This window comes from Entamoeba histolytica, genomic scaffold (genome assembly GCF_000208925.1).
Source record: "Entamoeba histolytica HM-1:IMSS scf_1104750518653 genomic scaffold, whole genome shotgun sequence".
NCBI lineage: Eukaryota > Evosea > Mastigamoebida > Endamoebidae > Entamoeba > Entamoeba histolytica.
The window spans coordinates 1-14,378 of NW_001915215.1; the positions used below are offsets into that span (position 1 = coordinate 1).

Genomic DNA, 14,378 nt, shown 5'->3' on the forward strand with positions numbered 1-14,378 from the left:
ATTTATCTTCTTTTGTTTTCTTCTTTTCTTCATTAACTTCTTTATGAATATAACAATATTATTTAATTAACAAAATACAAACACGTCTCTAAATATTTGATATTGGAACAAACATTCCATATCATTTTATTCATTGTTATATTATTTTATGCAAATTCTGGTTGAAATTCAAAATAACATTAATTATTTAAAATTCTTTTTGTTCTTTTTTAATATAATCAATCATTTATTCAGATATATTCATTCTATTCTTCTGTGTCTCGTAATACAGATATATTAATAATAAATATATCTTATTTATTACTTTCTCATTATATTCATTTTATTTCTTTAGTTTCTGATTTTGCAATATTATTTTCTTTTAAAACATTCTTCTTCATTTTGAATTTACAAAATATACTTTTTAATCATTTGTATTTCAAAGGATAAATAATTTAGTTTGTTTAATACTCATTGTTTAGTTTAGTTGTTATGTATTTAAAAGTAATTAAACGTAATAATTATTTATCAATTTGATGAATGTTATTTATTAGTAAAAACATTTCATATTCATTTGAATTAAATAACTTCATTTCTTTACTTTTAAAATATACATCATATTATATTTTATTTAAATGAAAAACATTGATTTCATTTAATTTTACATAAAAAATGTGTTTTTGAAATAAAAGAAATAGAAAATATTTAAAAATAAATGAATAAATTTATCGATAATTTAACACAACAGTTTGTTTTTATTTATTGATTTGAAATATAAACATCATTAAATAAAAATAAAGTTGTAATGTTATGAATGAATAAAAATGAATAAATAATTTTACATAATTTTTGAAATATCATTATTATTACAATTTTTAATTTCCATTAAACAATTATTTATTTTTTTATTTAGTTACAATGATTATATTTTTATTCATGAATTATCAATTGGAATGAATGATGGTAAAATTATTAAATAATCAAAATAAAAGAATGAAATATGATTAAATTATTTATTATTTTATCTTCAATAAACAAAAAGAAATATTAATAATATTGATATTTTAACATATCAAGTATTTTAATAATTAAAACAATGATTATTTCTTCTATTATGTTATTTAATATAATTTTATTTGATTTTCATTTCATTTCTTTTATTCAATGTATATTTATAATAATTATATCATTTCTATTCTCTTTTATTTCTTATTCTTATTTTATTATCTTATTTTTGTTTATCATTTATTATCTTTATTAAATTAATTGATTGAAGTGATGTTGATAAAACATGAAAATTCAAATAACAAAAGATGAAATAATAACAATAAAACAGAATTGAATCTTCTTCTCTTCAATATTTTTGTTTTTTTTTTAACAAAAATGAAAAAATACTAAAAAGAAACTAATTATAGAAAATAACAATATTATAATTTTATTATTATTATATTATTAATATTATTAAATAATTATTGTTGTAAAAAAAATAAAAATGAATAACATTTATTTAAAATAGAATGATGTTCAAAATAATGATTAACTTGATTTGTTAATAACGTGGATTAACTATTTAAACATCCATATTTTGAACTTATAAACATCAAATTAAAATAAAATGGGTGCTGCGCATTCTCTCCAACAAGAAACAAAACATCAAATTGAAGAAATGTTAGAAACAAAAGAAATAATCAAACAAATAGAAGAATGGACAGAAAAAAGAATAAACAATGTAATATTTGATTCAGATAAAGATGATTGGAAAGTTGGTACATCAGTATTTGATAAAAGATTAATGAATAAAGAAGATATAATAATTATTATTGAAGATTCCGAAGGAAATCAATTTTGAGGATATGTTAATTCTAAAATTGAAGAAGTTGATTGGTATATAAAAGATTCACAATCATTTTTATTTTCATTAGAAACAAAAGGAAGAAATGAAGGAATGAAGAAATTTGATATTATATTCCAACAATATGCATTTAGTTTATATAATCAAGCAGATAATTATTTATTTTCATTTGGAAGTAGTGATATTTATGTTTTTAAAGAAAAAGCTAAAACAGAATCATATTGTCAACAACATTCATATGAATATAAAGGAATGTCAAAAGCACTTTGTGGAAACGAATATCCATATAATTTCACACCAAAACGAATCATAGTAATTGAAATGAAATGATTCAATCTAGAATAATTGAAAATGAAATAAAAAAGAATAAAATTAAAACAATTCATGAAAATGTGAAATAAAAATTTACATAATTCAATGATGATTTATTTTATTTCATTTGAAATATTCACACCCAATGTGTTTTTAATAAATAATAAAAGCAATAAGAATGAAAGAGAAATAAAAAGAAATGAATAAACAATTTATTTGTATCATTTCATTGAATTAATTCATTATGAATCAAATGAATAAGAAAAATTGAAAAAGGTCAATTAATAGATATATCCATAATTGATTTTCTTCATATTGAGAAGTGATTATTTCAGTTTCTTCAATATGCTCTATTGATGTAATAGAGTTCATTTCTAACATGCTCGCATTAGATTGTTCTTCTTCTAATGTGCTGCCAGAATTTCCTGTATAAAACATTAAGTCTTTCATATTTTTTATAATGATTGTATGTAGTATTGTTTGTGATGTCTAATTGGAGTCTCAGTGATTTTAATCTTCTTATAGACTCTTTGTGTATTAATTTATTGATAATATAACAGGTATTATTTCTACATATATTATTTCTCTATTATTTCTTATTTTCTCTTGTAATTCATTCTATTTATTTATTTTATGAATGTAATTTAATTCTATAATCATATCTTGACATATAACAACATCTATAATATATCCTTTCTTTTCTTTCATATTTTGATATTATATATCTTGTCTTCTAGCATGGAATGAATTATCATTAACCAATAAATCTTTATTTTAAGTTATAACCATTTCATCAATACTAATACATTTATGATTATTACTAAAATCAATTGCATCAAATTCATTAAGATGGGTAATTAATATATGTTTATATATTTGTTTACAAACATAATCATGTTTTGATATTTGATTCTTTTTCATTATGTTTTATTATGATATTTATTTTTATTATGATAATACCATTGTTTATTTGTATTGAAAATAATAGTAAAATACTTATGACAATGAAAACGAAAGAAGTGATGAGTGAAATAAATCATATAATTAATGATTTGATTGTTATAATAATTGTTATGATGATAGATATTATTATTGAAAAGGTTAATGAGATGATTAATGTATTTCTGACGAGACAGATACTATTTATTTCATGTAATCTTCTATCACGTATATTCTTTGGTTGACTGATAAAAATTTCTCTTTCTTTTGTTATGGTTTTTATATATATTGTTGTGTTTCTTGTAAAGCATCACTCATTTTTATTATTAAAGAAATAAAAATATCCATAAAAATGAATAAGAATAACAAAATAAAACGACAAAGGATATTCTTAAAATTGAAAAAAGAATCAAACCCTAAAAATAAAAATAGAATGAAAATAAGAAGAAAACAACAATCTACCCTGAAAATAAAACCCTCCAAGGATTTAAATAGGATCTAATCAAACAAGAAAATCATAAAAGTAAATAATATGGCTAAGGTTCTTGGTATTGGAAATGCTCTTCTTGACCTTTTAATGACTGTTCCAGATGATGTACTTAATGAATTAGAATTAGCTAAAGGATCAATGGAAATGATTACTGAAGAAAAAAATAAAAGAATTTTAGAAGTAACTAAACAATATCCAAAAATGGTAGTATCTGGTGGCTCTGCTTCTAATTGTATTCATGCCATTGCTCATCTTGGTGGAGATTGTACATTCCAAGGAAAAATTGGTAAAGATGCTAATGGTGAAGCTTTTTCAGAAGATTGTAAAAAATCAGGAATTACACCAAAATTAACAGTAACTGATTTAGCTACTGGTTGTGCTAATACTTTTGTTACTGCTGATGGAGAAAGAACATTTGGTACATTCCTTGGAGCAGCATGTACTCTTGGAGTAGATGATATTAAAAGTGATATTATGAAAGGAATGAAATTACTTCATACAGAAGGATATTTAATATTTAATACCGATATGTTTAGAAAAATGATGCAAACTGCTAAAGCAGAAGGTGTTACTATTTCTCTTGATGCTGGTTCTTTTAATATTATTAATGATTTTAAATCTTTCTTTGATGAACTTCTTAAAGATTATGTTGATATTATTTTCTGTAATGAAGAAGAATCAGAAGCATTAACTGGTCTTTCTGATCCTTATCAAGCAATTGATGCTTTAGCTAAACTTGTAAAAGTTCCAGTTGTTAAACTTGGTAAAAATGGTTCACTTGTTAAAGTAAATGGAAAAACTGTTAAAGTTGATATCTTTAAGGCTGATAAAATTGTTGATACTACAGGTGCAGGTGATTCATATGCTGGTACATTCCTTGCAGGTTGGTTAAGAGGAATTCCAGAAGATAAATGTGCTAAAGCAGCATCATTTATTTCATCTAAAGTTATTCAAAAGATGGGTGCAAAATTAACAGAAGAACAATGGGCTGAATATAAAGTTGAAGTTGAAAAGATTTTTGCATAAAATAGTTATTACATTTAAATAATAATTTAACTATAATTTAATTATTTTAGTATTATTTTTTAAAATAAAATAAATAATAAATTATGTATTTTTTTATTAATTTACTTATTTTTTTAAAATAAAAAAAATGTTTTAAAAAATAAAGAACTTAATATTTTAATTAATGGAACAACCAGTTATTCAAATTGATACTAAAGAATCTAAACCATTATTTAAATTATCTAATTATAGAATGACTGTTCATGCTTTATTACTTTCATTTATTAGTTGTATTTATGGAGGTGTACCTACTATTGTATTATTAGTCATTGGTGGAATTATGATTTATGACAATATTAACAAAAATGCTTTTTCTATTAAAGCCTCAATACCATTTATTGTATTAACAGGGTTTTTCTTTTTATCGTTAATAGTTAATTTTGTTAGTACTATGGACATTAGTATAAATACATTATTAATATTCTTTACATTAATGATTTATGTTGTGTTATATCTTGTATGTATAATGTTTAATTTTAATTTAGTTAAAGAATTTAATTTTATTGATAAAAAAGATATTGAAATTATTTTAAATATTATGTCTTCTACTTTAGGATTTATCTCTGTTCCAGTTGCAAGTTATGCTATTACTCATTTTATTCCTTCGTTAGAACTTTATGTTCCATTTCTTTTCGTTTTTGTTCATTTAATTACATCACCAAATGGAGATGATCCAATTTTAATTTCATTCTCAGCAATTATTACTCTTATTGCATCTGTATTTTCCTTTTTAGAATTAGGTCAATTATATATTATTATGTTACCAATGTCAATGTATCTTCTTATATTAACTCCTCATTTACGTTTCTTAGCTTTAGCCTCAGCACCAATGTTTGTAGCAAGTTGTACAATGTTATTATCAGATAATATGCTCTATTTTACTTTAGTTGGAATTATTACAGTAATTTTTGTTTTAACAACATTAAAACGACCTAATATAATAGAGTGTACTGTTTTATGTTTATTAATATCATTACTTTCCTTTTTAGTATTATCATCTTCAAAATTAAATACTATAACTTTGGTTATAATGTCATTAGGAATCGGTTTAATTGCATTTAGAATTAGATTTAATTTTGATCCAATTGTTTTTATTTCTATTGGCTCTGCAGTTGTTACTCTCTTTATGTATCTTCATACTTCATTCCATCATATTTATTTCCATATTACTAGATTTATAATTTTTAATATAAATCTTCATGATTTTACTATTATTTATGCAATATTTGCAACATTCACTTTATTGTTACCTTATTTAATGGTAAAAACAAATAGAACAATATTTAGTATTCTTGCAACTATTTATTCTTTTGGATTAGCTACAATTGAATATATTGTTGCATCAAGAAGAAATGGTATTTTCTATAATGATACTTATTGTGTTTTTACAGGTGTAATGCTTTGTTTAATTGGTTATTTAATGTATAAAACAAAGAAGATTTATTTAACGTCGTTTGCTATAATAATTTCATTTCAAATAGCAAAATTATCAATGTTTATTTTCCCAAGATATTTGTCTATCTTTTCTATTGCTGTTTATCTATCAACTATTATCATTAGACAGTCTTATCACCCTAATGTAGCTATTGACACTATTTATTTCCTTGTAAATCAAATATGGAATGCATTAACTTCTTTAACTGTTTCTGCAACATTTATTTCAACTCTTCATGTTATTTATTTCAATGAAGTACCTACTTATGTTCAAACATTATTAGAAGCATTTTTATTAATGTGTATTCTTGCTACACATGAGTGTTATGTTTTAAAAAATAATTATTTTGTTATTCCATTTACTGGACTTTTTGGAAGTGCTCTTGGTGTTCTTCTTTCTCTTGGTGCAGACTCTTCTCTTGACCAATTACTAATATTCTTTATTGTAGGAATTTTAATATTTACTTCAACTAATTATACTTATAGTATTGCTCATAATTTCCTTACCAGATTAGTGTTTATTATTTCTCTCTCATTTTTGTTTGCTCATTATATGTTTGGTTATTTACCTATTGCACCTTCTTGGTTCTTTATTTTATTATTACTCCCATCATGTTGTGGTGTTGCTATTACAATGGAAACTATCTTTGTAAATCAAAAAACTATTAAATTGTTATTACCATTATATTCTATATTATGTATTTCTCTTCCATTATCATTTGCTGGTGCAGTAATAACTACTCTTAACCTGGTTCAGTTAAGATCTATTGCAAGTGTAGTTTTTAGTTTACATTTCACATTACATGTAGCTGTTTTAATTGCCAATAATATATCTCAAAAACAAATGATTAAGAAATATTCATACAATACAATGATGACAATTATTAGTGGTCCATGGTCAATTATTATGGGTATTTTCCTTCACTATTTTGTCTTAAATGGATCATCAATTGCAGTTCTTATTTTTGTTCCTATCTTAGAATTAATTATTGTTGAAAAGTTCGTTAAGTTAGAAGAAAGAAAACGTAGTGGGTTAGTATTGTTTTCAATTATTATTATTTTGCCAATATTAACTCTTTCAAGTATATTAAAATATGGATTTAATATTTATGTATTAACAACATACATCTTTATTATTATATGGAACGTTTTTATTATTTATTTTGCTCTATTCCTTTTCACTAAAAAGGAGATTTTCCAATTCCCTATTTTCCTTATTATAACTCAATTTGTTGTTTCTATACTAATCCTCTGCTTTACAACAAATGATTTAATGTTTACACAATGTGTTCTTGTCGTTTTTATTGCACCAATTGCTATTTACATGCAATTAACTAATAAAACAGAACAGAAAGACTCATTAGTTCTTTGAAAAGGAAAAAATACTTAAAATTTAATCAAATTTCTTCTTAACACTATTATTTTTCTTTTGAATGAAATAATTAATTAAAATAACAAATTGTTACTGTAATATTATCAAATGACTGCCTTTTTAATGCTATGTCAATAAGATATCGTGAAACATCACCTTTATTTCTAGGAAGGATAATTCCATTTGAGTCTTTATCCTCTTCATTAGAAAAAGAATAATTGAATAAATAATTTCTGGCTAGGTTGATGGCATCTTCATATTTAAATACATTCCAAAAACCATCACACGCAACAATTATGAATTGAAATGATGAATCAATTGCCTTACTCCATATCTTTGGTTGGCAAATAACATATTTTTTCATTGATTCATCACCGATACTTCTTGAAACACCAAGTAAACCATCTACCCTCCATCCATGATTATAAAACACTTTACCACCAGCACTTTCTATTCTAGCCTTTTCTTTATCAACACTTGGGTTATGTTTTTCTGATGTAACAACATATGACCCATCATTATAACAAACAACAATCTCTGAATCTCCAACATTGGCAGTATAGATTGTGTTATCATAAATCATCACTATAGCTAATGTTGTCCCTGCATTAACTTTTGTTTTCATTGCAATTTCTTTAAATCCATTTTCAACATTGATAATACCATCTTGAATAGCATTTTCTATATTTTTTGGAAATGATTTGCTTCTCACAATTTCATTATATAATTTAAAATTACAGTAGTCAGCAGCTGAAGTTCCAACATGTCCATCAAAAACTCCAAAATATGTTAATTCCTTCTTTTCTTTTTGAATCATTTTGTTCATATTTTTAATACAAAGGTAGTAATCTTCCATTCGTGTTTTCATTCCTGAAGTAGAATAAACCGAAAACTCAATTTTACTTTTATATTCTTTGATTTCCTTTTGTGTTCGTTTCAATAAATAATTTTCAATAACATGGTCAACAATTTTAACATCAATACATTCTTTTTCATTATATTTTTTCATTAAGTCTTTAATTTCTTTTAAATCTTTCATTTTCTTTAATTCTTTTTTAAACCCCGAAGGTACTACAAAATTATTTTCATCTTTAATTTTACAGTAATACTTATAATTAATTCTATCATCAATATCAATTTTTCTTATTGCATCTAGTCCAATAACATCTTCAGAAGTTTTTTGGATGACACATTGAAATCGTTTCATTCTCTCCTCTCTTCCAATTTTTCTTAAACTATCATTACTTTTGTTTCTTGTAACTATTTGATCAGAATGTTTCATAACCCTTAATGCCTCAGGAATGAAAGCTCTTATTCCTGGTACAATAAGTCCTGGGTCTGATGCTCTTTTACTTATTCGTTCACTCATAAGACTTTCTCTAATCAAAGTTTTTGCGTTGAGGTTTGTTGGTTGAATAGACCAGTGTTTAAGTTGATAAAATAGATATAAAATGGAGTTATTAATTTGAATAAAACTTCTATGAGAAAGATGTTTATTGTGAGAAACAGTAATTGTTCTCAGTTCTGTTGTTGGAGCTAAAAAGAAAATAACCCTTCTAATAAATGGCATTAGCATAGTACTTGGCATGAACGATACAAGACTACTACGAGTAATAACTGGTATGGAATTCTTCCAACTAGCCTGTTCTAAGACCTGTTGAATTGTTTCAAGTAACATAGGTTTATGAATAATTTCAATGTTAACACACTCTAATAGATTGATATAGTTCATAGAATTTTGTTGGTCTAATAAAGCATCTGGAAAGTAAATAAGATTACAACCGTCTAAAACTAAATCAGCAAGTTCTTTTGTCAGCTTCTGTTTGTCTGTAAAATATAAAACGTTTGTGTTTGGTTCTTTTTTTCTTGCTGCACGAATTTGGGTTATACTCTCTTCTCTTTTGATATTATTTTCTTTTATATTATCTTGTACCATTTGTTCTAAAAGGGGATGATACCCTTCAATCACAAAATCATATTCTCCGTGCTTAATTATTAAAGTTAAATCACATCCTTTCATTTTATCTTTAATTACTGCAACAATTTCTTTGACTTTTTCTTTATTTTCAAGTTCTATTAAAATAAGACAAGAACCTTTATCCTCTTTTTTGATTTCATCTTTAAATACACTTATATAACCAGAATAGTATTTGCTTTTATCATTAACTCGAGGACTTAATTCCTCTGGAACTAAGAGACGTTCTGAATTTGTATGATAAAAAGAAGGTGGAGTAACTGGTGCTGAACAGTCTGAACTTATTACATTTTCATGGTGTAGGAAGGGAACATTCCCATCATCGTAGCAAACACTAAAACTATAAGCAGATGAGTATAATACTTGAAAAGAGATTTGATTTTGAAATACATTTTTATCACTTGACAAATAAAGAGAATATTGAGTTCTATTCCAATTTTCTTTTTTTGTGAAAAGAAAAGGTGAAAAGCAATCCACTTTGTTAACAACTCCATCCAAAGAGATGTGAAGGTCTATTGAAACTGGACATTGTGATTGAGTTATCCTTGGAAGTGAAATCTCAATTATTCGTGGGACTATGATAATAAATACTAACCAAAATTAATAAAAAAACTACAAACAGAGATTGTGTTGATGAGTAAATGAGGAGAAAGATAATGTAAATGAAAGAGAGTTGAATGGAATTCTGATAAGAGAAAAGTGGAAATAATCAAAGATAGTACAATTTGGTTGTGAAGAAATATAAAACCCAAAGGTTTTTGGAAAGTAAATAAGAATTTCATTCTCCGAGTTTTGTAGTTGAACCTTCATTTCAGTATTATAAATGAGTGAATTAGAAGAAACAAAGCATAGTATGTTAGTTAGTTGCACAGGGATTAGTTTGTCTGGTTCTTCTAAGTATTTTTCAATGTATTTTTGCATTGTCTCTTCATCAAATTGTTTCTTCTCAGAAGAAAACAATTCATCATTGATTTTAGATGAGTAAAATCTAATTGATGGTTGGTGTTGTAAGGCTTTCATTACAAACTAGAAAATAAATAGTTTTCAACAAATTTGATAGGCATTATTAGTGTTATATAAAACTAAATAAAGATTATTATTTTTAACTGGATTTTTTGTCAATCTCCTCCTCACTTTTTTTTCAAAAGTTACTTCTGAAAATAAACGGATTTATTGTACCGTGTAAATAGGTGTTCCTATTCCTTTTGTGAATGTCATATTTGTCATCATCATATTGATGTTTCTTGCACTTCCAAAATCCGTTAATTTACAATTAACTTCAATATTATCATCAAGTGATACAACAAGGAAATTATCTGGTTTAATATCTCGATGTAATATTCCATTTGAATGAAGATATGAAATTCCTTTTGCTCCATCTATCATAAATTTGATTCTTATTTTCTTTGATATTTCTGTAATTTTTCTTTTGTTCATTATATCTTGTATTGATCCATATTCTGCAAACTCTGTTACCATACATATTTTATTAGGAATAAATACTGCTCCATAAAAATGAATAATATATTCATTTCGAAATTTATCTAACATTGCTACTTCTTTCTCAAATTCTTTCTTTTTATCTTCACTTTCTTCAACTTGTTTCATTTTCTTAATTGCTACTTTATTTCCTCTAAATTCTCCAACATAAACAATTCCAAATGTTCCTTCTCCTATTTTCTTTTCTTCTTTTATTTCATCAGGATCAAGTCGTGTTGATATTTCTGTTTCTCCTTCAATAGAAATAATTTTGATTGTTTCTTCTTGTGCTTTATTAAGTGTTTTACTAATTATCATTATTTTATCTTTGATTTTAGTTGTACATTTGATTGTAATGAATACTTCAAATTCACATGCATATCCTCCTTCAATTGTAATGATATTTGGGTTTGTTCTAATTGAATATTTCTCATTTTCTTCTTTACTACTTATTTGTATCTTCATCTTTTCTTTTTTATCATTTCCAATACAAATTAATTCTCGTATTTCTTCATTCACTTTAATTTCTTCTCCTTCTTGAAGTTCAATTTCTTTCTTATTTGTTAATATTCCATCTCCAAGTGATATGAATTTGATATTTGATTGTGTTATTTTGAATATTGTTGTTGTTTTCTCTCGTTCTTTCTTTTCTCTTCTCTTCATTATGTAATTAACCATCATTATTATCATTACAATTGTTATAATAATGATAATAATTATAATAATGACAATTATCATCCACCATACTACTTCTTTATTACATTCATTTCCTTCTTCATTCGTTCCATACCAAAATGAACATTTCCAACATTTATTCTTCTTTACTTCTTTACATTTATTAATATCTAAATAGTAAATACATTCTTTATTTGTTAATACATATTCATCTTCACAACTATTACATTCATTCTTTATTGAACATCTTGTACAATTCTCTTTACATTTTGAACATTCTTTATTTATTAAATAATATCCTTCTGAACATTCTCTACATCCATATTCTTTATCTATTTCTCCTTTAAATCCTTTAATTTCTGTTGTTAATTTACATTCTCCTATCCAACTCATGAAATATCCATCTACACATGTTATACATTTATCTTTTTGATTGCATGTTTCACATATTCTTTCACATATTTCACATCCTTTTCCATTTCTATAATATCCTTTATTACATATTCCACATCCACTTCCATCTGCTAATAATTGTAAACATGTTCCATTTAATTCATTATTTGATTGACATGTTCTATTACTACTTAAATATGTATCACTAGAACAACTCATACAATATGTAGATGAACCAAAACATATTGTACAATTATCATCACATTTTGAACATTTCATATTTGTTGTTAAATAATATCCATCTGAACATCGTTTACATCCATATGTATTTTGTTCTTCACATTTTTCTATTGTTGTATTAATACATTCTCTACTTGAATTAAGTAATATGTTGTTAAACATTCAACACATTTTCCATTAACATATAACTCATTTGAACAATTTGAAATATTGTAATTACATTTTCCATTTTGATCTTTTATCTTTCCTTCTTCACATGTTTTATTTATACATGTATTATTATCTAATTGTTGGTTATCTTTACATTTTAATTCAATATCATCTGAATTACATATTGCTGATTCTGTACATTCTATACATTGATTATTCCTTGATGTATTTTCCATTTTCACAATATATTTCTTCATTCTTTCCATTTTTATTTTCTTTACTTTCACATGTTCCATTATTTAATGTATATTCATTTGAACATGAAACACATTCATTTCCTTCATAATAACATTCTTCTTTATCTTTAACACATTTATTATTTTCTATTTTATATCCATTTAAACATTTTAAACAATAATTCCTTTCTGAATTTTTACAATTATTCATTCCTTGACATTCTCCATTTACATTTACATATTCTTCTCCACATTGATAACAATATGTTTCATTTCCAATTTTACATCCATTCATATATTTATTACATTCATATGTTGAATCAAGATAATATCCATATGCACATTCAATACAATGGCTTTGATTATTTATTTTAGTACAACGTGAATTTTCTTGACATTTATTGTTTGAATTAAGATAATATCCACTTTTACATTTAATACATTTAAATTCTTCATTTGATTTACCAGTTAAAATAATACAATTTAGAAATGGATCATTTAGTGTTATATTTTCATCAATTGTCATAATATTATTATTACCTTTACCATTAATAGTTAGTGTTGTTGATATAGAAGAAGCAGTGAAATAATAAATACAATCACTAACAAAAGAATTACAAGTGAGATTACCATTTATAATTAAATTGAATGGGGTTTTTGATGGATTTGATAAATGTTTTATGTGGTTATTTCCACCAATTTCTAATGTATTTGTTTGTGTAAAGAAGTTTGTGTTTTGACATTCTTTTGGTTTTCAGATATTTTAGAACAGATAAATGATGTTGAGTGATTAATCTAATTCCTCTGTTATTCTGATAACAATGGGGATTTCTTTTATAGTTATATCTTTACCAAGTATAGAATAATTAACTTTATTTAATAGTATAATGATTAAAAGAGTCTAGTAATAATGTCTAATTTAAAAGAAAATACAGAAGCTTATCAGAGCTATTACAGTAGTATTGGTAATAAGAGTGGATAAATAGTATTTTCCTAAATATTGAAATAAATATTCTTTCCATTATTATTTTTCATTTTTCATTTATTAAGTTATTTGTTAAATGAAAGTGAAAAGATCATCTATTTTATGTTTGATGATTTGGTGTTACTTAATAAAGTTTTACCAAAATGATTATTAGCTTATTTAAATTATTTGTAACTTTTGTGTATATAAAATAGTATTTTAGAAAATAAAGTATAAATTCTTTTTTCTAATGACTTGGGTAATTCATTGTAATTGTGTTGATGTTTTAAATTATGTTACCTTACTCTAACATAGAAAGATGATAAAATACTTAAATTTATTTATTAGATGATGTAATTTATTATTGAAAACAATTTTCAAATTGTTTATAGTTTCCGGTTCTAATCATTAGTTTGTTTTATTAAAATAAACAAGACTTAAAATATGACATCTAATAGTTTATGGCATATACAATATCTTTAAAAATATAAATAAATACAATAAATTATTAAGATGTAATTTGACTATCTGTATTATAAATATATCTTTTATAATTTATATATTTTAATAAGACTGTTTTAATATAATTAAAAAAATGGATAAAGTAATGGTAATTTTAAATCATCAAATAACATTTATGAATAAGAAAACTAGTTTTAAAAATTTTTCATTTTAGTGTAGATTCTTGATTGACGAAATGAATATTTTTTTTAAGTATTCTATTTTAAGAAAATTATATATAGAATAGTAAATATTTTAAGTAAGTATTAATTAATTTTACTATTAAAAAATAATGATAGGCTAAATACCAAAAAAATAAAAA

The 14,378-nt window shown here is 23.9% G+C and overlaps 5 protein-coding genes across 5 annotated transcripts, besides 2 other annotated features; 2 read left to right on the forward strand and 3 right to left on the reverse strand.

The window, feature by feature from the left end:
* Positions 1 to 2,402: 2,402 nt before the first annotated feature.
* Positions 2,403 to 3,066: a repeat region.
* Positions 3,036 to 3,237: a repeat region.
* A 377-nt stretch (positions 3,238 to 3,614) lies between these two features.
* Positions 3,615 to 4,598, forward strand: EHI_157120 (kinase, PfkB family; the record flags this gene model as incomplete). The annotated part of the gene is made up of 1 exon (XM_647953.1): positions 3,615 to 4,598. The coding sequence occupies one exon, from the start codon at positions 3,615 to 3,617 to the stop codon at positions 4,596 to 4,598; it is 984 nt and encodes a 327-aa protein (XP_653045.1).
* Positions 4,599 to 4,761: 163 nt separating this feature from the next.
* Positions 4,762 to 7,443, forward strand: EHI_157130 (uncharacterized protein; the record flags this gene model as incomplete). Its single annotated transcript, XM_647954.1, has 1 exon — positions 4,762 to 7,443. One exon carries the CDS (start codon positions 4,762 to 4,764, stop codon positions 7,441 to 7,443), a length of 2,682 nt encoding a protein of 893 aa, XP_653046.1.
* Positions 7,444 to 7,513: 70 nt separating this feature from the next.
* EHI_157140 (protein phosphatase domain-containing protein) lies at positions 7,514 to 10,438 on the reverse strand (the record flags this gene model as incomplete). Its single annotated transcript, XM_647955.1, has 2 exons — positions 7,514 to 9,993; positions 10,039 to 10,438. The coding sequence occupies 2 exons, from the start codon at positions 10,436 to 10,438 to the stop codon at positions 7,514 to 7,516; spliced, it is 2,880 nt and encodes a 959-aa protein (XP_653047.1).
* Positions 10,439 to 10,588: 150 nt separating this feature from the next.
* On the reverse strand, positions 10,589 to 12,367 carry EHI_157150 (protein kinase, putative; the record flags this gene model as incomplete). Its single annotated transcript, XM_001914176.1, has 1 exon — positions 10,589 to 12,367. One exon carries the CDS (start codon positions 12,365 to 12,367, stop codon positions 10,589 to 10,591), a length of 1,779 nt encoding a protein of 592 aa, XP_001914211.1.
* A 201-nt stretch (positions 12,368 to 12,568) lies between these two features.
* EHI_157160 (uncharacterized protein) lies at positions 12,569 to 13,117 on the reverse strand (the record flags this gene model as incomplete). Its single annotated transcript, XM_001914177.1, has 1 exon — positions 12,569 to 13,117. One exon carries the CDS (start codon positions 13,115 to 13,117, stop codon positions 12,569 to 12,571), a length of 549 nt encoding a protein of 182 aa, XP_001914212.1.
* Positions 13,118 to 14,378: the final 1,261 nt, after the last annotated feature.